Source organism: Neltuma alba, unplaced genomic scaffold, assembly GCF_004799145.2.
Source record: "Neltuma alba isolate B1F8T4 unplaced genomic scaffold, ASM479914v2 tig00004344_pilon, whole genome shotgun sequence".
Lineage (NCBI taxonomy): Eukaryota > Viridiplantae > Streptophyta > Magnoliopsida > Fabales > Fabaceae > Neltuma > Neltuma alba.
Window position 1 is genome coordinate 18,475 of NW_021633666.1, and position 23,293 is coordinate 41,767.

General features: G+C 32.3%; 3 protein-coding genes across 4 annotated transcripts; 2 read left to right on the forward strand and 1 right to left on the reverse strand.

Annotated features, from left to right (window-relative positions):
* Positions 1-473: 473 nt before the first annotated feature.
* LOC114744356 (uncharacterized) lies at positions 474-15,685 on the reverse strand. 2 transcript variants are annotated; one of them, XM_028932529.1, is made up of 4 exons: positions 15,673-15,685; positions 1,232-1,329; positions 1,079-1,140; positions 474-983 (listed from the first exon to the last, which is right to left on the reverse strand). In XM_028932529.1, exons 2-4 carry the CDS (start codon positions 1,311-1,313, stop codon positions 861-863), a joined length of 267 nt encoding a protein of 88 aa, XP_028788362.1. In that variant the 5' UTR covers positions 1,314-1,329; positions 15,673-15,685; the 3' UTR covers positions 474-860. The 2 variants fall into 2 exon arrangements, with proteins under 2 accessions (XP_028788362.1, XP_028788361.1); XM_028932528.1 differs by lacking the exon at positions 15,673-15,685 and having other exon boundaries at positions 1,232-1,391.
* On the forward strand, positions 13,049-15,309 carry LOC114744352 (cyclic dof factor 1). Its single transcript, XM_028932524.1, has 2 exons — positions 13,049-13,296; positions 13,942-15,309. The coding sequence occupies exons 1-2, from the start codon at positions 13,090-13,092 to the stop codon at positions 14,968-14,970; spliced, it is 1,236 nt and encodes a 411-aa protein (XP_028788357.1). The 5' UTR covers positions 13,049-13,089; the 3' UTR covers positions 14,971-15,309.
* A 989-nt stretch (positions 15,686-16,674) lies between the features above and the next one.
* Positions 16,675-21,676, forward strand: LOC114744354 (UV radiation resistance-associated gene protein). The gene is made up of 6 exons (XM_028932526.1): positions 16,675-17,102; positions 18,251-18,457; positions 18,600-18,780; positions 19,707-19,855; positions 20,108-20,335; positions 21,410-21,676. The coding sequence occupies exons 1-6, from the start codon at positions 16,923-16,925 to the stop codon at positions 21,530-21,532; spliced, it is 1,068 nt and encodes a 355-aa protein (XP_028788359.1). The 5' UTR covers positions 16,675-16,922; the 3' UTR covers positions 21,533-21,676.
* The last annotated feature ends 1,617 nt before the right edge of the window (positions 21,677-23,293 follow it).

The following is a 23,293-nucleotide window of genomic DNA, read 5'->3' on the forward strand; positions in this document are numbered from 1 at the left end:
AATTCCTAAATTCATCTAAATTTAAGTAGTAATAGAAGAAACAAGTGTCTTCTTGGTGAGTCAAATTACATGCATTTGATTAATGCCTTCACTTTTACATACTGATTCCTTTCTTTGATATAAGAGCTAGTTGATTAATTTGAGTAGATTAAGAAAATTAGTTAAGTTAGTTATTTGTAATAAATAGGAATCATCTTCCCTAAAATGTCCTTAATAATCATGTGTATTAGCTAAAATTACCATTTGATAAAGTATTTAACATGTGTAACTATTATGAGGACTATCTTAAAAAAGAAGAAGATAAATATAAGAAACAAAATGGATTGGAGTCTTATATTTAAGATCAAATTAAATGTTAAATTAGTTCTTATATTAAGTACTCCTTCAGTCCTAAGGCCGGAGGAGTATATCAATATCATCAAGCCAAAATGGCTATTATCGCCGAATTAGACACAGCCTTGATCTGAAAGATATATGTGATAAGCGCCATAATAATAGCTCCAGATGAGCCGTGAACAACACAGATACTGAAGGATAATTAAGCAGGAATTGAACGAACACAAAGGGGTCTAAATCCCCAGATGAATATTATAGATACTAATCAATAATTCGAATTATTAAACTCTAGTAGTAGTAGTAGTTACTTCTTCATCGCACTGCACATAATTGCTTGCCTTCAAGACAGTAGACAATTAAGCATCAATATCCGTGGCTGCTTAAGCATGATATTGAAGAACAACAGAACATTGCTGATAACCGCACTTGACATTGTACAATCGTAATATGAAGAACAATCCTACCAAAAGGAACCCAAATAAGATTATTCATCACAGCATTAATATCATTTCACACACAAACGATCATGGGGCTCTTGGAGTGTGACGATTATTGGCTCCTGAGGGTGGGTAGTCATGGAGTTCCAGGTCCATTCTCTCAGTAACAGTGTTTGGCTCCTCCAACTCCGCGTTTCTCTCTGTTGCAATCTGTAACAATAGCAAAGGTTCCTGGTTAACATGAAAGAATCTAGTGTGAAATTTTGCACCACATAATAACTTGTCCTATGGCCTCAAGTTTGTACCTTGTCGGTGTTCTCAGAAATAACATCATGAACTAGGGGGCCCTGCATAAGGTTCTCAGTTCCTGCATTTACAAACGCGCAATCAGTAGAAAGAACAAGGGGCTAAAGAAGAAGCAGGACCAAGAGAACATAAGAAAGGAAATATGTTTTTACTTGTGATTGGGATTGCTTGCAAAGATAGAAGATAAGAGAGCCCTAGCAGAACAACAAAGAGACGAAAGAGAACGCTCGCCATTTTCTGCAATAGAAAGCTTATTATTAGAAACAAGCTCAGTTCTCTAGTGTGTATGTTGCTTCCCATATGGTGGGTGGCTCTCAGTTTATATAATGCTGGGGTGCGTTAGATTTTTGTAAATGTTTTTGTGTATGGCATGTGGGTGATTGGAAAAGCAATCATATTGGCAAGGGTCAAAAAGGTGATAACAACCCATCATTCCGTGGGGGAACAACGCGTTTTCAGTCTCTGGTTTTATAAAGAATAAGGCCAGATTATTAATACCATCAACATGATCATCATGAGGAGATAAAATTCTTGTGGCTTGTGAATAAGAAAACACAAAACCAGTATTTAAGTCAAAGATAGATGGTGACAGAAGATGGGGTACACTATGGAAGTGGAAAGATGACGCGTAGGTATGTTTGCAGGGGCAAAACCTAAGCTGGTACACTGATTGAGGTCAATGTGCAGTGGGATTTACCATGAAAGCTTGAGCATATTCCATTTTTTCCTGTATGAATGGCATCAATGTTAAACAGCCAACCCAGGTACATCCAAGAAACTCACTGAAAAGCATAGGCACTCACACACAGTTGTAGTGCTTCATTGCCATTATGTATTTTTCAACTGAAGCATAAAAGCAAACAGATGATAGGCACCAAATGTGGCAGTGATTTCTCCATCTCTGGGTCATTGTATGGGAATGTCAAAGCAAACTCGTGCGTTGGTTCTTCCGCCCCTACCTAGTGCATGCAAATTTCGAAGATATTGGCAACGTCACTGTTCTCCACTAAGTCAGACTCAGATAAACACAACAATCCTCTCTCTCTCTCTCTCTCTCTCTCTGAGGCAAATGAAAATATAAACTTTTGTAATGAATTTAAGAGGGGATTAAAGGATCCTTAAACTAGAAGAGAGATCAAAACTTCGAAATTTCAAAGGAAAAGGTTACGCTGACCTTAGGCAGAAAGATAAATTTTCTATTTTTCACTTGAGTGGTTGCTCTCTTTAATGCTGTCCAACGTGCAGACGAATTTAGCAGTAACCATCATGTAGTAAAGTACTATAATAAAAGACGAATGTGGTTGACCTTGGGAAAATAAAGGCTTTTCACATGGCTGGGTCATTTCCTTAATGAAGATGGATTTAATTATAATAATCAATAACCAGACAGTAAAGTAGAAAGGTTGTACAAAGCCATTACAGAAGAAAAGGTTGTTAACCCCAGCACCACGCAGACAAAACTTATATATATATATATATATAGAGAGAGAGAGAGAGAGAGAATATTATAGATGTATTACGTACATGTGGAAGTGTGAATTGATATAGAAAAATCAAAAATGGTTCTCAGAAGTGAGATTTAAGGCAAAAAAAGCACATGCAGCATACAAAAGCCTAAATACTCCTCCGGTCCTAATTATAAGACCCAATTGACTTATTTGAGGAGATTAAGGAAGTAAGTTAAGTTGGTTATTTATAATAAATAAGTGTTGTTATTCCTAAAATATCCTTGCTAATTAAGTATATTGGCTAAAACTATCATTATTAGAAGGATTATCTTGGAAAAAAATGTATAAATATAAGAGACAAAATGGATTGGGGTCTTATAATTAGGACCAAATAAAAAGTCAAATGGGATCTTATAATAAGGACCGGAGGAGTACTTGCTAAGCTGCTAAACCCGGTTCATATTGCTTTCTGCTTCTGATGCCTTTCGTGCTCATTAATCTTTGTAAAGAAAAGTAATATTCAGCTTCTGGGAAATCCTCCATCATTTTGTATTCCCATTAGCTTTTAAAAAACTAATTAAATAGAGGAAAAAACCCTCATACTCCCACCGGTTTTAAATGTAAGAGTTAATAAAAAGGTTTGTTTTGATTCTAAATACAAAAATTTAATTCAATATATTTTCAACTTAATTTATAGGTTTTTTCCTCAAACTCTTTTTATTGTTTGCATATATCAATTGTTATTTTTATTAAAAGATTAGTTTTCAACGCAACTTACTAAAATATTACTCCCTCCGTTTCTTATTATAAGAGACATTTGATGCTTATAGCATGTTCCTATATATAAGAGACACTTAAAAGTTGTCTTTACTTTTTTGTGTTGATTTCCTATTTTACCCATATTTATTGTCTCCAACTCATATTCTCTTTCCTTCCCACTTCTCTTTCTTTTAAGAATTTACCATTGTTCTCTCTCATGCTCTCTCTCCTTATTAATGAGGACATTTTTGGGAAAAAAATTATACTTTTTACACATTAATTGTTCTTAACTAATTTTAACTAGTTTTTTGATCAACGTAATTCAGTTATTCGTCTCTTATAATAAGGAACGGAGGGAGTAATATTTTAGGGATATCAATATATATTTAATAAATAATAACTTAACTAATTTTTTTAATCTTTATAAAAAAAATTAGTTATTTAACTCACATTTACGGCAAGAAGGGATGACAAGGGTACAAATTAAAAGGTACTCTTTCGTCATTTATTATAACATCTAATTTTTTGAATGAGTTTATTTTTTTTTATAAGATCTTTTTTGAATTTTTCTGAGCATTTAATATATTATTACCTATTTTATCTCTAATTTAATACATTTAATACATTCTCTTTTTTATTTATCTTATTATTACTCTTTTATATTTATCTATTTATATATAAGTGTATATTTAAAAAAATTATATTTGCTATATGTTAATTATTTTTAACTAATTTTAATTGTTTTTTTAAACAATATAACTTAATTAAAAGAATTTTATAATAATAGACGGAGGAGTACAGCTCATATGTTTATTTGGTTCTTGCCATCTGCTACGTCCAATCTTAATTTCAACGCACCACACCAATCCAGGATTGTGACATCCAACTTTTAGCTAACGCAATTATTATGTGGACATTAGTGTCAATGGTGGTGTGTTTTCATGTCAAGTACTTTCTCCGCCTCTTATTATGAGAAATAATGATCAAATCCACCATATTCAAAATGTTAATTAAATATAGTTAGAAGTAATAAACATATAAGATATGTATACTTTCTTTTAAAAAAAATTATATCGTTATTTGTAAAAAGAGTAGGAGAGATACTCCTCTGGTCCTATTTATAGGTCAGAGAGAGAAGACACTTTTTGGTCCTATTTATAAGATACTGAGAGAAATTTTTTGTATAAATGTACAATTTTACCCCTTATTTATTATTGTATTGACTTTGTATGTATGAGGTATAATGTATATTAAATAGAGATAAAGTTGAAAATTTATTAAATTTTAAATGAGAGTTAATAAAATTTAAGATTTTCCTTAGTTTTTGTGAAATATGCTAGAAGTGTCTTATAAATAAAACCAGAGGAGTAATAAATAGAATTCTGACAAAACAAACATAATGAATAGAAATTTATTACAAAGAAATAATAAGTGGCATGTATTTGATGGAGTAAAAGTGAAGAGATCAGCTTAAAAGTTTGTTCAAAGCCAATTTGCTTATTATATTTAAAGACGTAATATAAGAGAGATTGTTAATGACGGAAGTACTATTGATCAAACCGCTATGAGATGTGAATGTGCTAATGGTAAGGTCAAAATGGGACTCCATCAGTAGATGAATTGACGGGTCTTAGTCCAATCCGAAATCATTTCTTGACTGATATAATTAAGACTGATAAAATTAGCAAAACAAGAGAAAACCAGTAAAAATATTGAATAAAAAAAGTATGTGTGTCTATATATATATATATATATATATATATATCAATTTTATTACCACTTATTAATTATTACCCAACAAAAATTATAACACTGGGCCTTTGCTTTAAAGATATTCAAGAAAGAAAGAGCCCACACTTGAAAGTGAAATTTTATTCCTTACTTTCCGCTAGCTGACACACACGCGACACGTATTTTTTTTAAAAGGGAATTAAATATCACCTTCAAATTTAAACTCAAAATTATTAGTGTTGGAAGGAAATTGAAATCATCATGTTGGTAACGACTTTACTGGGTTGCATACCCACGAGGCCACAGTGTGTAATGGGGGTTTTATCCCCTCTTTATGTTTCAAAAAAGGAAGAAATTTAAATCATCCATGTGTTGAAGAATAAAAAAAGCCTACTCCTCCTATCAAATATTAGCACTATGTCTTATCTTTATTATAGGAATTATTTTAATATTTAGTTTAGTTTTAAATATAATATCACAATTTATTTTGTTTATCACCTTCATTTTTTTTTTAAAATAACCCCTGTAGTAGTTGCACATATTAAATATTTTATTAAATGATAGTTCTAACTAATATGCATGACTAGCAAAGATATTTTAGGAAATACAGCATATATTTATCACAAATAATTAACTTTATTAATTTTTTTAATCTGCTCAATTTAGTCTACTAACTGTTATATGAAGGATTGGACTATCAGAGGTAGTATATTGTTTGAAAAAAAAAAAGATCAATATTTAAAATATAAAGTAAGTTGGTTTGTTTCTTTTCTGCACATAGATATTCTATTGAAAGCAATTATATTCAGGTTACTATCAGGTATTAAATATGAATACCTCTTTTAATAGGAATGTGAACCTTGATTTGTCTTTTTTTTTTTTTTTTAACCCAACTTTTGTCGGTTAAGTTGATTTGTTTATACGTGGTGCTTATGGAGAAATCGGAAGAATGGGCCAAAACGGTGTGCAGTTACTGTGAATAAGAGAAATCTGGGCTATGAGGAACAGATGCAGGTAGGTATCTTGGGCTTCATTGGGCCCATAATACTACACCATCCACGTTCTTCTTTCTTGCGGCCCAATAGTGACTCGTCTTTCCGAGTTGAAATTCTTATAATAAAAGAAAGAACAGTTACGATTTTTTTTGGTCTGAAAAACGTATTGTTGATTCGAAAAGGCGTAACAAACTCGGGTTTGCTGCGTGAGCGATGATTGATTGGTGATTCTATTCTTAACTTTTGCAAATGGAGCAAACCTACTTGAAAAGAATCTACTTTTTGCCCAGCTCTGATTTTCGCAAAAATTGCATTTTCTTTTTTACTTGTGTAATGCAGAATTGCATATCACATCTCTTTTTTTTTTTTTAAAGGGAAGCATCACATCCCATGCTTCATACAAAATCTACTTAAATAATCAAATAATTTGAATATATTAAAAAATCATGTTAATTAATTAATTATAATAAATATGACTTAGAATATTTAATTATTGTTAAGTGAGTATCAATATTAACACAAGTAGTTTGGGAGAGAATGATAAATATAAGAAGCGTCATAAATTGATACTTTAGTATCAAATTTAACTTCCAATTAACTCTTACTATCTCTGGTCCTAATTATAAGAACCAGTTGACTAATTTGAAGAGATTAAGGAAGTAAGCTGACTTGGTTATTTGTTCTAAATAGATGTTGTCTTTCTTAAAATATCCTTGCTAATTAAGTGTATTAACTAGAACTATTATTGTTAGAAAGGCTACTTTGGAGGGAAAAAATGTATAAATATGAGAGACAAAGTGAATCGGATCTTATATTTAAGATCAAAATAAAAGTTAAACATGGTCTTATATTAAAGACCGGAGGTAGTATATGAGAATCAACAAGAAGCAGCAGTTGTAAATGATTTTACGACTAGCTAATTTCACTTAAGCCATGAAATATTGCTAGTAAGTCATTTTTACATGCAAAATGAAGGATTAATATCATTTTTCTGTCTTCATAAATTTGATCAAAATTTTAATTTTTATTTATGTAAGTTCGAGCTGTCAATTTTGGTCCCTGTTATTTTATGAGAATTTATTCCTTTAATAAGCTGCCATCATACTTTTAATTTTAATGAGTTTTGATTTGATTTTGATCATTATACAAAACTCACATCAAGTCTTTTATAAAACTATATAAATCATAACCAATAATTGAAGCAATAAGAATTAAAATTAATATTCAATCAAACTATAAACACCAAGAATAGTATCAAACATAAAACAAATACTCCTCCGGTCCTAATTATAAGACCCAATTGACTTATTTGAGGAGATTAAGGAAGTAAGTTAAGTTGGTTATTTATAATAAATAAGTGTTGTCATTCCTAAAATATCCTTGCTAATTAAGTATATTGGTTAAAACTATCATTATTAGAAGGATTATTTTGGAAAAAAATGCATAAATATAAGAGACAAAATGGATTGGGTCTTATAATTAGGACCAAATAAAAAGTCAAATTGGGTCTTATAATAAGGACCGGAGGAGTACTACTTAGACCAAAAGTAAAATCATCCCCAGCTTTTAAGACCAGCGAAGAATGTCTTGTGCAGAAAATAAATTATCTTGAGAGGTCAACAAGGCGTAGGTTGACACGTGACTCGTAGATCCTCGTTGTTTAATGCTCCTTAAATCTTAGGAGTTTAGTATAATGAAGATTAATTATGGTGTCATAATCAGAGGGGTGGGAAATTCTTAACGTGAAATGTGGGGTCTGACTCAGAAATGCGTACGTGTCGCTTCCTTGCAGCATCTGGAGAAGCAACTTAGAGTAGAGGGAAAGACTAATCATGATTTAACACGTGGGATTATCGGCTCCTATCATCAACATAAAGCATGTATAATTAGATCAATATTATATGAGGGAGATTAGAGGGGTGAACATTAATTAATTAATTTAATTAAACGTGGTGTCAAAACCACTTTGCAACTCCCAGCCAACAACGTGCTGCGTCCTTTACTTTTTGTAAAAGCGAGTAACTTTTCAGGACACGTGTGCCCTAAATGAGGCGTGCTGACTCAAACTTTCTCATACGTCCGACACGTATGCAAATCCACTTGTTTTACTATGACTCCCGTCCCATAATACCTGATTTTTTTTAATATTTTGTTGTTGTGTCTGGCAAAAATACTTCATGAATTTAAATAGATTAAAAAAATAATTAATTTAATTATGTATAATAAATATTATTTTTTAAAATATTTTTATTAATTAATTTTTATTTGATAAAATATCTAATATGTGCAACTATTATAAAAACTCCTTTAAAATAAATAAATAAATATAATAGATAGAATAAAGTGGATTAAAGTTTTATGTTTAAAACCAAATTATAAGTTAAAAAAATGCTTGTAGTATTTTGTTATTGTGAATATACTCCCTCTATCTTTTTTTTGTAAGCAACAACTACCATTTCTTTATTGTCTCTAAAAATAAACAACATTTATGAGTTGTCTTAAAATTTTGAAGCACATTTCATATTTTCCCCAAGTAATTACTTATTTTAATACTTCGTATATTTATTATTTTATTTTTCAAATGATATTCTCTTTTTCATAATTATTTTTATTATAATAATTTTTTGTTCCCTTTCTTATACTTTCTCTCGTATAAATAAGGATATTTAAAAAAATTAATTTTTGTTTATTATTATCTTTAACTAATTTTTTAATCTATAATACAATTTAAAATTACTTAAGAAAAAGGTCGGAGGGAGTAACAATTATGCACAAGTCCATGTCCATGTGTCACTTTATGCGGCTTCATATTTCTCGGATGATATGAAAACTTCACAAGTCTTATACTCCTCCTATCCTAAATATAATATTTATTTTATAATATAAATTATATTATAAAATAAGTCTTATATTTAAGATCGGACTAGTAAATTGTTTTCTTCTCTACATTCATAAAATTTATATTTTTATATTTCACTACTTCCACTTGGCAGGATGCCATTTAAGGAGTAGGATGGTGCATGTAAATAAAAACCAAGTATCATATGCTTAGTATCTTAAAAATTGATCGAATAGTTTTCAACGAGCTGTTTGGATAATTTTTGTAAGATGAATATATGAAATGAGTTTTATTTCAATTTACATAAAAATATTTTTAAAAAATTACTGTAACAGTTGCCAAACTCATCCTTCATCTATTTTCTCTGTAATTATCTTCTTTATTCTATAACTTCAAGACAAATCATTCTTTTCCATTTTTTATTACCTATTACTCTACTTTCAAATCTTTTTTATCCCCTTATTTTTAAATTCCACGAGAACTATGCCAACTAAGTTCATTCTAACATATGTGTAAATATTGATATTTGATATAGAGATCCCTCAATACCTTAATTTGATTTAAGAACTTAACAAAATTCTTCATTTTGTATTTTTGCTACTGATTCCGTTTGGTTTTAATTTGACCTGTTCACTTCACATTACTTTATAATTCATTTTTATTTTTTCAGTAAAATATTTTGACCTCCTTTATATTTTACTCCAATTATACCGACCATTTTTTAATTTTGAAAACATACGGTTAAATTTAAACTGATAACTCCATTAAAAATATTTTAAAAACATACTTTTTAATTAAAATTTATATTAAGATACTTTTTATTTACTAATTTACCCTTCATAACACTAAATCATTAAATTTTGGCTAAATTTTTTGAGAAATTTAAAAAATTTTCCCTTAATTTTATTTTTTATTTTTACAAATAGTTATTTGTTTAGTGTTTCTATCACATTGGAATGAAAAATTTATTTATTTTAAAAATGTGGACATAAAAACCTTTAATAGAAATTTGACTAATTCTTTAAATAAATATACAATAGACTAAATACGTTATAAGTGTTTCTAACAAAATTTGTATTTTAAAATTTTAAATTATAAATTTAAATAATTTCTATAGTCTCTCAAAATTAAACAATTTATATTATACAATGAAAAAAATATTTATTTAATATACTTTCTAGTCATTTAAAAAAAATCAAATAACTGAGTTTTACTATGCAGTGAAAAATTAAAATTATAAAATTTTATAATATAATCAAAACTAATAAATTTTATTGCATATTAAAATTTTGAAAATATTAAGATAATCAAAATTAATAAATTTTATTGCATATTAAAAATTTGAAAATATATGCATTAAAATTGTTTTCTTTGTATAGAAAATCTTTTTTTTTTTTACAAATATACATGTTTAAATAAGTTTTATGTTAACGAGGAGTATTTTGGTCAAAACAAAAGTTTAAAAATTAAAATTAACAGTAACCTAACAGTTGGATAGATGGAAATGAAATCTTAAATATATAAGGAATGTTTGTGTAACATGTATTTTAATTTTAAGAGAAGTTTATATATATTTTTAAAATAAAAAAAATTCTGTAATTTAAATAAAATAGAGTTGTAGTAATAATATTTTACTCTTATCTTTTTAGTTTTACCATTATCGTTGGGAGAATGTCATTAAAGGCCCCGCAATGATGAGAATGACGCTTTGGGTTCGTATAATTCTTGAAAATTTTCTCCAACCCGTGAGACTTGAGTAAAAATGTGCTTCAATATGAGTAGTCTAAAATGCCCCTGGATATAAATGCAAGATGTTGTTTTAAAACTTCCACGAAATGCTCAAATATTAAGAACAAAATGCCTGAATCTTAACAAGTAATTTTTTTCCCAAGTCATCGTTTACAAAAAGATTTCATGTTGAACTAAAAAACACCGCTCTAGATCATTATAATCTAATCAGGCATTTTTCAGTCCTTATAACTTATTCTTGTGGTTTTTCATTCTTTTCATTTGTTTCGTCTCAAACACGAGTCTTTTTATTTTCAGAAATATTTAAAAAGATCGTGATGATCTAAACACTGTTAATTTTGCGAAGGTATACTCAACACCACTAAACCCGCACATAACTACAAAAGAATATGCTAATCTGAAAAAATAATACTTCATCCGTTTCTTATTATAAGAGACATTTGATGCTTATAGCATGTTTTTTATTAGGAATTTGATCTAATTTAAAACAGGAAAAAAAAATCAACTTTCATAAAACAACAGACACGGGAGACTTTTTAAACAATATGTAGTAACAAATTTCGGTGCATAAAACGACACTAATCCAATTATTCACTTATCATGTGACTCTTTAATTATTATTATTACTACTTTAGTTAAAGTATACATTTATTCTTTTAATTTTAGAGAGATTCAATTTAATCCCTTAACTTTAAAAAAATATACTTTCAGTCATTTAACTTTAAAATTATTGACAAAACATGATGATATTAAGATCTTAATTGTTCATAAAATATTCTTAAATACTAACATATTAAGTTTAATTTTCAAAATAACCATGAGTGTTACAAATAATTATTTTTTAAGTCCAATAATTTCAGAGTTAAAGGAACAAATATATGCTTTTTAAAATTAATAGACCAAATTAAACTTTATATAAAATTAAAGCACTAAATGTATACCGTAATATATTATTTTTTGAGACGTCTTAGTGATTTTTCCAACCGTAATTATCCCCAATGTCCGCTAAGATGGAGATAGACAAAATGAAACCACTGACTTGGTGCCAAATACAGTCCAGCTTGCCCTACATCCATAGAGCATAACCAATGGAATGTGGCTATCAAGTTGTTCGAACAATCCCTACTTTGAAAACATAACCCATCCACCCAACCCGGGGGGCTGGGTAGAATTCATCCATCTTTATCATAAAAATAAATTCTGGATGAATGTGGACCCAGTTTCAATTTATTCTTTAAAAGGAGAATCAAATTAATGTCTTACTCGCTCCATTACCTATTTTACTCTTAGTTTAATACATTTAATATACTCTTTTTCTTCATTTATCTCACTATTACTCTCTTACATCTACCCATTTATATATGGGGATATATTTCGAAGAAAAATTATATTTACTACATTTTAATTGTTTTCTTAAACCATGTAATTTAGTTAAAATGATCTTATAATAAGAAACGGAGCATTAGATATTTTTTTAGGATCGGACTGTTTTAAATCAAGGTGAGAAACACATTTTGAGGTCATTATCTTCATTCAAATCTGTGTTTCTTCTCAATCAACTGTTATTTTCCCCGGAATGATCATTTAATGCAGCGATGCAATAAAACGTTCCCAATTTGGACGAAGCTTCCCTGAAGAAAACGAAACATGTGACTGAGTTCTTGTCAAATGAACAAAAGAAAACAATTGCAGTACCATATATACATACTGAAAAAGCAGATAATAAGAACACAGGGCTGTGAATAAAAAGAATAAAAATTATGTTTCTTCCTTTTCAATTTTTTTATAGTACTAGTAACAGTAATAATCATGATCAAATGATATGATAAGATATAAAGAGCACCACATTAACTTTTTAATTATTTGTTTTGTCGATTGTTTTTCTGGCTTGCATTTCATGTTAATCCCACTTTCGCTTCATCTTTCAATCTGCAAATCTCACAATCAAAATTGCCCCACCCTCGTGTGTTGGTTAAGAAAAGTCATAGGTTACGTTTGTAGCTGTCGTTTTCATTTCCTCTGCTTTTATCCTCGCCAATCACCTCTCGCCACGTTGCATCCTGTCGCTAACACTTCGATGCTCTTCCGATGGGGACACAACCTGCTCGCAACCAAGAACCAACGCCAATTGCGGATTTATTAGTCTCAATTACTTTATTTCAAGGGAATAAAGAGAAATATATAGACAATTCAAAAATCTCTCGCATGCCTCACTAAATAGATATTTACTTCTGAATTTTTATTTATATATTCAGTTCTCTTTAATTTTAAATGTAGAAGAAAATCTGCCAGAGGCCAACAAAACTTGTGGCCTGTACTCAACCCCCCGTCGCTGACGTGGCACCCAACTCTGCTTAAAACGGATCAAAATCCCATTCTTCGTTCCTCCGTTGCAAATCGAGATCAAAACTCAAAAGCTTTGAAACCTGTAACAATTCAGACCCCAAACCCGAACTTAAGATACAACTAGGAAAGAAGAAACATACTTCATGTTGTCCTGTTTGCTTACCCAGAAAATGCATGAAAGTAGCGACCCTGCAATTAAGCTCTTCGGAATGAAGATTCCATTGCAGGTTGAAGGCCGGGATACTGCCATTTCCGCCCACGATTCTGTCTCAAGTGCGGCCATTGATGCCAAGAAAGGAGGAGGAGACGACGGAGGACAGAAGAGACGACAAGATGATGAACCCGACAAGGTACAAGTTAGTGGGTATAGAGTGAGTCCGGAAATGATCAAGAGATCATCAGCGTTTTTCTCGAAATATAGATGTTCCGGGATGGTTTAACTGCTTTATCCTTTCATTCTCCCTTTTATTGGATTGGATATGGTGGTGTGGTAAGCTCCTAGCGTCAAAACTTTTCCTACTTTTGAAAATCTTCTCTAACTATGGAGTTTGCTTGGATCTTCGGTGTTTACTTAATTGTTCGAGTTGTTTTCTGAAACCGAACACCGCATCTGGTCTTTCCCATCCAATATTAGCATGTCTACGCTTTTCAATCGTGAAATTCAGGACTCATTGATCTTCCTGGTGATGTTTGTCATTTTCAGTATCTGGACCTGAAAAACAGAGTTATGGAGATTGCAGATTTTGGCATTAGAACTTCTGAAAGTGAGATATAAGTTATAACGCACTGAAAGCAAAAACAGCTCAAATTGAAAAATTTCAACCAAATCATCTCTCTGAAAAAACTAATTATTCCCCCTTTTTACTTCATTCGTCTTACTTTTTAATACTTTCAAGCTAGCAGTTCCTGCTTTCTTTTGTGGGTTGACTTTCTACCTCAATAGATCAAGCTTCTTTATTGTCCACTAAAACGCAAGACTTAACTGAAATTTCCAGGAATCTCTAATTGGAAAAGTCAGAGATAGCCCTGAAGAGAAAGAGCCTGAACTCCTTCCGGAGGCAAGCGTGAAGCCGAGCACACCATCGATGGACGAAGAAGCTGCAAAATCTTCAAAGAATGACGATGGAACCAACGCGCAGGAGAAAATCCTGAAGAAGCCAGATCAAGTTCTTCCGTGTCCTCGCTGCAACAGCATGAACACAAAGTTCTGTTACTACAATAACTACAACGTCAATCAGCCTCGCCATTTCTGCAAATCCTGTCAAAGATACTGGACAGCTGGTGGCACCATGAGGAACGTTCCAGTGGGTGCAGGGCGGCGAAAGACCAAAAACAACTCCTCTCATTATCGCTACATCACCATTAACGAAGCTCTTCGAGTAGCCAGAATTAGTGCTCCTAATGGAACTAATGGAAAACTTCTCAGCTTTGGATCAGATGCGCCCATGGGTTCTATACTGAATCTAGCAGGGAACAAAATTGTTTCTCAAAGCACCCGAAATGGGTTCCATAATCACATCTTGGAGAATCGGAGAAACACATCTTCCATAGAAGAAAGCAAGAAAAAAATCCTCCAAAGCTCTTGTGTTCCTAGTGTTCCCTGGCCTGTCACTCCAGGTTTTCCTACCCTGTCAGTTAATCGGAAGGCAAATCTTCCCAGGTTTTCCACGAACTTTTCTTCCCCAACCTTAAATTCATCGAGCTTTGGTCCGAATTCTCCGATATTAGGAAAGCGCAAGAGGGATGGGGACGTGCTTGAGCCAGGGTATCTGCAAAAAGAGGAACCATCGAAACAGAGAAGCGGCTCTGTTTTGGTGCCTAAAACACTGAGAATTCATGACCCAATTGAGGCTGCCAAGAGTTCAATATGGGCTACCTTAGGAATAAAGAAGGGATCATTGAATGGTGGAAGCATGTTTGAGGCGTTTCAATCGAGGAAACATCATGGGATTGAAATCTCTTCGGTGTTAAGCGCCAACCCAGCAGCTTTGTCTAGATCCGTTTACTTTCATGAGAACACGTGAATTAGCAGTTCGTGGGATACATACTAGTGATTCTCTGGGTTATTGAATTACTGTGAAGTAGGCCAAAAAGACTAATTTGGAAAGTAGCTTTAGGTGAAGTGGAGATGAACAGATAATATTATATGTAGGTTTTACAGAGAACACAATCCATTTCTCGTGTTTATCTCCATCTTCAATTCACTTGAGGTGATTTCAAAATATCCAAATTAGCAAGGGAGAGACCATGAACATCTTTCATGGAGAGTAGAGTTCAATTCAGTATATATTATGTGGCCCCTGCATTTTTAGTGTTAGTTTGTAGAGTTTGAACATGTTAGGATAATAATTATTATTGTGATATGTGAGATTCCCATGGAAGGTAGTGTTTATAATTATGTAAAAAAGAAATCAGAGTTACTATATTTTCTTTTGAAATTAGCATCTTAAAACATGTCGTGATTCTCTTGATCAGGGCAAAATATTGAGCCTCAAACGATACAGATATTTGGCCCCAGAAAAAGAAGAAGAACGATGCAGATATAACCCCACGATGAGGGGGGCAGGTCGAGGTCAAAGGGCACAATCAAAATTTGGTACATTCAATATTAACTCGTGTCAATTTGTCAAACCATTGCCAAACACGTTTAGATTGAGTGATAATTAATTGATTATTAGTAACATTCATAGAATTTTAATTACTATCTCTTATCTTAATTATAAGACCTTGTTTATAGTATATAAATAAGGTGTTATGATTTGGACCGAAAGTAGTATTTTAAAAATAAAGCGTACAGTTTATAATCTTTTTATTCTTATAATGTTAACTAAATTAAAACTTAGTCTTACAAATTTTACCGGATCACTATTTATAATTTTAACCATGTGAAATGCCATTTTTTATATCTAAAAAAAATAAAATTAAAGTTATTTTCGAATGTGAGATTCCCAAGGAAAGTACTGTTTATAATCATGTGAAAAATGAAATCAGCGTTGCTATATTTTCTTTTGAAATTAGCATCTCAAGACATGTTACGCTTCTTTTGATCAGGAGAAAAAATTGAGCCTCAAACAATACAGATATAACCCCACAATGAGGGGGCAAATAGAAAATTTTTGGTACTTTCAATGTTAACTTTTGTCAAAATGTCAAACCATTGCCAAACACATGTTTAGATTGAGTGATAATTAGTGACGTATACATAATTTTAAACATGTACATAATTTACCATCACTTAATTCTTATAATTTAACATAGTTCTTATCAATTAAAACTCAGTTTATAAATACTGACTTAATACAATTTAATCTTTATCATTTTATCATTTAAATGTCAGACCTTATATTTGAAAAAAAAACTATAAAAACAAAGTTATTTTTTGAATATTAACTAGGGTTAATGTTTTAAAAATTAATTTTTAATTAAATCAAAATTTATAAATTGAATTGTATTAAGTTAAACTTTAAAAAATAAGTATAAAAAATAACCAAGCTTGTTGGACTTGGGGGAAAATAAAATAACCCAGCGGGGGATTTGAATTACCTCTCTCGCATTCACGGGAAACCACTTTTCCTCTGGAATGTCTTTGGTGCCTACCAAACACAATAAAGTGACTTATTGAATTTCCATTATTCCATTGACATACATAATCCAGCATACTCTTTTCTTTTTTTTTTTTTGGGGGGGGGGGGGTTATGGATTAGAAAAAAGGTAAAAGCTGTGCAAATTTCTTCAGGCAGAGAGAACCGTGATGATACGGTCCACGCCTCCAGGTAACAGAATATCAGTGTTTGCTTCGTCTTCTTCAAATCGGGTCCTGACCTATCTTTCCCAAAAACCAAACAATTTCTCCGAGAAAATTAGGATCCCAGCGGAGGAGGGTCGATGAGTTGATTAATTATCCACTCCAGGACGATGAGATCGACCCCTGACCTCTTCTTGGATTCCCGCGTCTTTCTTTCTGCTCGTAGTATTCATGGAACAAAATCGAAATTTGTCCTCCGGGACCGATATACCCGATCGAGATAATGCAAAAGTGATAGAATGGGAGGACTTCGAGCATGATCTTGCGAGATTGGTCAGTATTTCTTCTGCACTTAATGAAGCCAAGGAGAAGAAGCGAAATCTCCAACAGAAGCTCGAGCACCTTATTCAGGTAGGGTTTTGGCGTGCTTCAAGAAATTTGTTTTTTTGCGCCTACTTCGCATTAGGGTCTCCGTGTTGATGGGTAATTAGAAGTTTTAAGCACAAGAAACTAAGTAGTGGTGCCGGGAAGAAAATGAAATGAGTCAAAGGGTTCCTTCATTGTGCTTGTAGCTGTGAAATAGAATTATGGCAGAATAATTTATGGACACTACATCGACAAAAGGAAATTCATGTGGATGAATTCGCAAATTGGACATTGTGGCAAGGTTAAATTTGACTTAATTTATCACAAAATTAGAAGCGTACTAGTCATTTTCTTTTTTTTTTTTACTCGTCTTATGATCGATTTGTGGCAGGGTTAAATTTGACTTAATTTATCACAAAATTAGAAGCGTACTAGTCATTTTCTTTTCTTTTTTTTTACTTGTCTTATGATCCATTTTCTAGTAAGAGTCCTTTATATCAAAAACTCAGTATAATTGTTAATTCACAACCATGTTTCCCTGGGATTTTGAGCGTTTATTTCAAAGAGGCTAGGGGAGCTCTATACCATGGGCTGGCGTTGAGGACTTTTCATGTAAATTTATTAAATCTTTAGTGATAGGACAATCCCTTTAAACAGAAATATTAATGAAGGATAAGGAATACAGTATGTTAAAAAAGCTCCTAAACGCAGCAATAGCCTTGATATTGCGTGAGTTGTTTCATATATCACTGTTCATTTAATCATCCTGTGACCCATCTACCGAAGCACAGGGGTTGGCAAACCGTTTGCGGTTGCTTGTTTCATCTGTTTGTTCAAAGTTTCAGGCAAAAATGTCTGATTAGTGTGTATGTAACACAAAGATAAAAGGAAAATTTACATGGCTGTCCAAACTTAAGGTTACAAACTTTTCACGAGGATTGATGTTTTTCATCTGGTTGATTGGTAAACGTTGAGTAATCTTGGATTTTGTTGTCTACATTTGCATTGCTTACCTTTTCATTGTGGCCTTTTCTTTTGGGTCCTATTTATGAGTTTCTGTTGAGACAACGTTAGTAACAAAGAATCTGATGTCTGGATGTAGGATCTTTTTATTTTGTTTGTTATTTTATTCTAAATAAATGTGGCCTTAATTAATGAGCCCGCATATTAGCGGGCGGTAATTTCATGAGCAGGTCAAGGCTGAGTCATTGAGTAGGTCTAATGAACTTGAGGAGATGCGTCAGAAACTTGAATCAAGGAAAGCAATGGTGGAGAATGTATCAATGCATTCCAGGGCTGCAAAGGAGGATGCCACCAAGAAGAAAGAGCAGCTCGGTGTTGAAGTTGAATCACTATTGGTGGCAGGGACGGCTCTTTCTGTATCTAGAAGAAGACTTCAGGTGACCTTGCGTTTATTCTAATACCCAGTGGGTTTTTAATTAAAAAATGTTCTCACAATTTCTTTCTGGAATTGAAGAGCATCGCCTTTTTCTGTGTACAGTTGTGGTTGTAGTTGAAAAGCTGATTATACTGTTAATGTAGGAATCAAATAGGTTACTGTTTGAAGAAAAAGGTTATGTTCAACTGAGAAATTTGCAAAAGATGTTAAGACTTAGGCAACAATATATGGCATCCCAAATATCAATGTTGTATCCTGTAAAGATTTCGGTTGCACCTGCACAAGAGCAAGAACTTGAAGCATATCCCGCCGGCAGCATAGCAGGTGAGTGTTAATTGAATAAATCTCCTTGTTCTATTTATGCAAACAATACCCTGTAAATGGTAAAGGGATGAGTTTATACTAGGTTCAAATGAATTTGAATTTAAAATAAACTGTGAAACTGAATGCTGGATGGTTTCCTTAACCTTTTTTTGCTCTCTGTTAGAAAGCGCAGCTCTTGTACTTCTTTACATGGTTGAGTATTCGAAAATTTTATCTTTCATTCTGTACGTCATCCATCTAATTCTCCTCTTTCTGTCATCTTCTTAAATGCTTCTTCATAGGTGTTGTTTCTTGCCAATCTGTGATTGACAGCTGTTGTAGCTCTTTAATTGTAATTTTGTCTTTAACTGCAATTCTATCTGCATAATTAATGGTTGATTTTTTTTGATGTTTTAGATTATTTTTTTCTTCTTTCCCCTTTCATTGCACAAAAGGACAATCGCTTCATTTGTTTATCAACATGGTGTTGTAGCTTATGTATTGTGTCATATCTGCTCAATATTGGTATGAATAAAGTGAACTGATGTCTTGTTGTCCTGCGATTTCCATTATCTGTTCTATTTGAATGTTAAAGTTCAATTACGGCAAGGTAGCTGACAATGGCCTCAAAGTCCTCGAATATTCTTGAACTGATCTTCATATTGAAAGACATTGTCTTATTCAATGATTCATAATTCCACTAGTTGGCTTAGATGCTCCAGAAGAATATGGCACTTCACTGTATATGAACTCTGATTTCTCATGTGCTAATTTGAATTATTGTTATATTTAAACCTGAGTTCTTGATAAATTTTGAGTGATCTCAATGCTTTATCCCTATTTGGACTAAGCAAGTCAAGTTGTTTGTCAAGTCATCAACTCATTGTGTCTAGTTGGATAAATATTTTGAAAATAATTGTTAACATTGTCAATATTTCTCTACCCAGGTAATTCTGCTGAACATAAACCTGTTAACCAAGGATCCATAACAATTCTGGGTCTGCATTTGACAATGTTGTCTTTTAAGAAGATGAGCTTTTTTACTGATAAAAAGGAAATCCAAAAGTCTGCAACTGCCCTAGGATATGTTGCACACGTAAGTTCTGATGCCCCAAAATATCTTTTGATGCTTCCTTTTCTATTGAGTAACTGTTAATAATCCACACGTGCATGATGTGATATTATTTTCTGAACATTTATCAATTGATTGTCATTTCTTTTTCTCGCTGTGGTGATGGTGTTAAATTTTAGTGCCTCTAAATACAGCATTTTTTATTTTGCTACCCATATATGGCTGTTGACCTATTAACTATTGAAACACACTTTATCAGACTAGCTTTTTTGGCAGGCTGTATCACTTATAGCATCTTACTTGCAAGTTCCTCTGCGATATCCTGTGCGCTTGGGTGGCTCTCATTCATATATCATTGACAATGCACCTTCAAAAGATCTATTATCTTCAGATTCTTCATCAAGTACAACGCCTATTGCAAACACCAAGCAAATGGCATTCCCTCTTTTTTCAGAAGGTCAAGACACAACAAGAGCAGCTTATGCTGTATTCTTGTTAAACAAGGTATGTCTTTTCAAAAATGTTTTTGCTATAGCTTTTATCAAAACGGAAAAAAGAAAGAAAAGTTTGCTTTATTATTCAGGTTACTATGCAAATTGTTATCTTTGGACTAGATGCTTTAACTTAGAAGGCATAGCCTTGTGCCTCCTCTAGTTTGTTGTTTTCCTTTATAAATCCTTTACTGAATGCTAGCTATTCGCTGATATTGTCTTCTCCTTTTCCCATTTTTGGTCAGTGTATGTTTTTGGTATTTGCGCTATTTTCCACTGGTCGTATTGTCATCTTTTTCATCCAATCCCTTTTGTGGAAAGAGAGAGCTCTAAAAACACATTTTATACATTTGTGGAGTTTGTTCAGCATTCATCCGCTGGGTTGATCAAATATACTCCTCCGGTCCTTAATATAAGACCTATTTAACTAATTTGATTAGATTAGGAAGTTAAGTTAGTTAATTATAAAAAATATGACATGTTTTTTCTAAAACACCGTAATCATCTTTCTTAATATCCTCGCTCCCTTTTATACTTGATTATGGTTGAGAGAGTATCCATAGGGGTAATTTAGGAAAAATTAATAAATATGAGAAATATATCTTATATTTAGAACCAAAATCAACTTAACAATTAGGTCTTATATTAAGGACCAGAAGAGTAAAAAGATAAAATTGGTCTTGGCCATATTTACTCCGAAATGAACTTAAATGTTAGACGTTTCCTTATGTAAAGTCGGTGACTGCCAGGAGAAATTATACTTCTACGGGTAGTTGGTTGAGCCAGCTTGATTAATCCCCCCTTCTTTCCTGGATTTTTATTGTACGAGTGTAATGACTTGTATTTTCCGGACTGGCGGTCTTGCATCGTGAGTGTCTTATGTTTGATAACCTATGAGCTCAGACTATTGTGTGTTATACATATATCAGATATTATGCAGGATTGTCTCAACAGTTGGCCCTTCTCGGTAGTGTAGTTGTTTCTTTGAACGTGCTTGAATTTTTGTGTGCGCATTCGCTACGGTAAGTAAATATCTATTCCAACGAAACTTGACTTGCTGCTCCTTCCTCGCATTTTCTGATTCTAGGACCTAGAGCAGCTCTTGAATTCCATTGGTGCTAGGAGTTTGGGACCAAGTCATGTTTTGCCCAATTTGAGGGAGCTTTTAAGGACCATTCAGTCTTCGACATTCACAGACGACATGATCTAGTGTTTTTGTTTCAAATTCTCTGTAAATTAGTTTTTTTTTTTATATTCTTACACAGGTGCAATTTTCTAGATGCACCTTCACATGTAGCATTGTTAGATATGAAGATTGAGCCAAACCACGTGTAATAGATTTGTTTTTCTCTTCGAAAGGATTCATTGCCGTTGAAAACAAATTTATTTGTGAACACAGAGCTAGATGCATTCGTGCTGGGATTGCACTGTTTGGTGCTTACGCGCTTTTTCTAGTCTTAAATATTCATAAAAATTTTCTTGTTAATATGGGGAAAATGTAGTTTTTATATTAAAAAGAAGTGACAGGAGGAAAGAATCCCCATCCCGATACATCCGTATATCCATAAATCATAGTTGGTGTTTGGAAATCATGTAAAAAAGTAATTCTACGTTTTGCGGGATGATAATTTTTTCATATAATGTAAGATTATTTAAAATAAGTTAATTTAAAACACCTCTCACCCACGTCTCTGTATCTGTATCTGTGCTTTCGATCCTACTCAAATGAACTCCTTGATTCCGTTTCACCCGCTAACAACACCCAAATCAATCACGTTGGCAGTCCAAATTTGGACATCCATTCCTAATTCATGAGGATTATCGCATTGTCATTGTAATTTTACTTTATATAGTGATCTTTTTATTAAAAAAAATTACAAGTCAATATCTTTAGTTCTTGATATAAGACTCAGTTGACTAATTTAGGAAGATTAAGAGAGCTAAATGATAACTTTATTCTGGTATGTATTACAAGATTTCTTTAAAATATTTATATGTATCATTATATTATATATCATTTTATAAGTCAATCAAATTAATTTGAAAAAAATGATATATATAAATATGTAAAGTAATATATTTAACTTTCTCAATGTTTCTATAAGTTAGTCAATTAAGTTTTATTTTAAGAATCGAAACTAGAATTTTGGGCTAAATATAGGTGTAATCTTCTCTTTTTCATGCTTCCAATTTAATCTAACTTCTTTTCCTTTGATTTTTTTTTTATTGGCTTGAATAATGAAGTGACTAAATTTAAAAGAACATAAAAGACGTTCTAAGTGCTGGCCGACCTCTGCTGCTGCGTATACTTTGCGGATGCAGCAATTTCGATTATGAAGCTTAGATGGGCCGTTGTAAATTCTCCAGAGATGTGGAAATAGGCATTCAAACTAGTTGACGTTTCATGAACCAAGTTTCAAGAGCTGAGTAGCGGCAATTGGCAACAAAATTACCTCTCTCTCTCGCGCGCGCTTATTTCCCTAATATTTTCGATATTATTTCTTTCAAAATCATATGCTTTGACTGACATTTAATTTCTCTTTTTATCTGGTGCAGTGATTTGGACTAGAATCTGCAAAGATATTCTACAGGAGATGCGTTCTCCAGAGACATTGCACTTTGGAAGATTGTTTCAAACTCGCACAAAAACATTCAGATATTTGTGAGCTCTCGATGAAACAATTCAGCAATCCTGTTACCAATGCCTATGCCAAAAATCAATCAATTACTATTATTGTGGGAAGTTGAAGAAGATACATATATAGTGGCAAGCAAGCATCATGCTCAATTTCTACCTATACAGCATTTTATTTGTATATGAAGAAACCCCATCCCTTTCCATGTGCATATCCATGTTTTATCATCATCCAAGAAACATTCTTATGAGTTGTCTTCGTTAGATCAATTCTCTTACTTAAAATTAATTTGAGTATGTATACACTAAACCATAGCAGCATCTCTTCCCCCATCC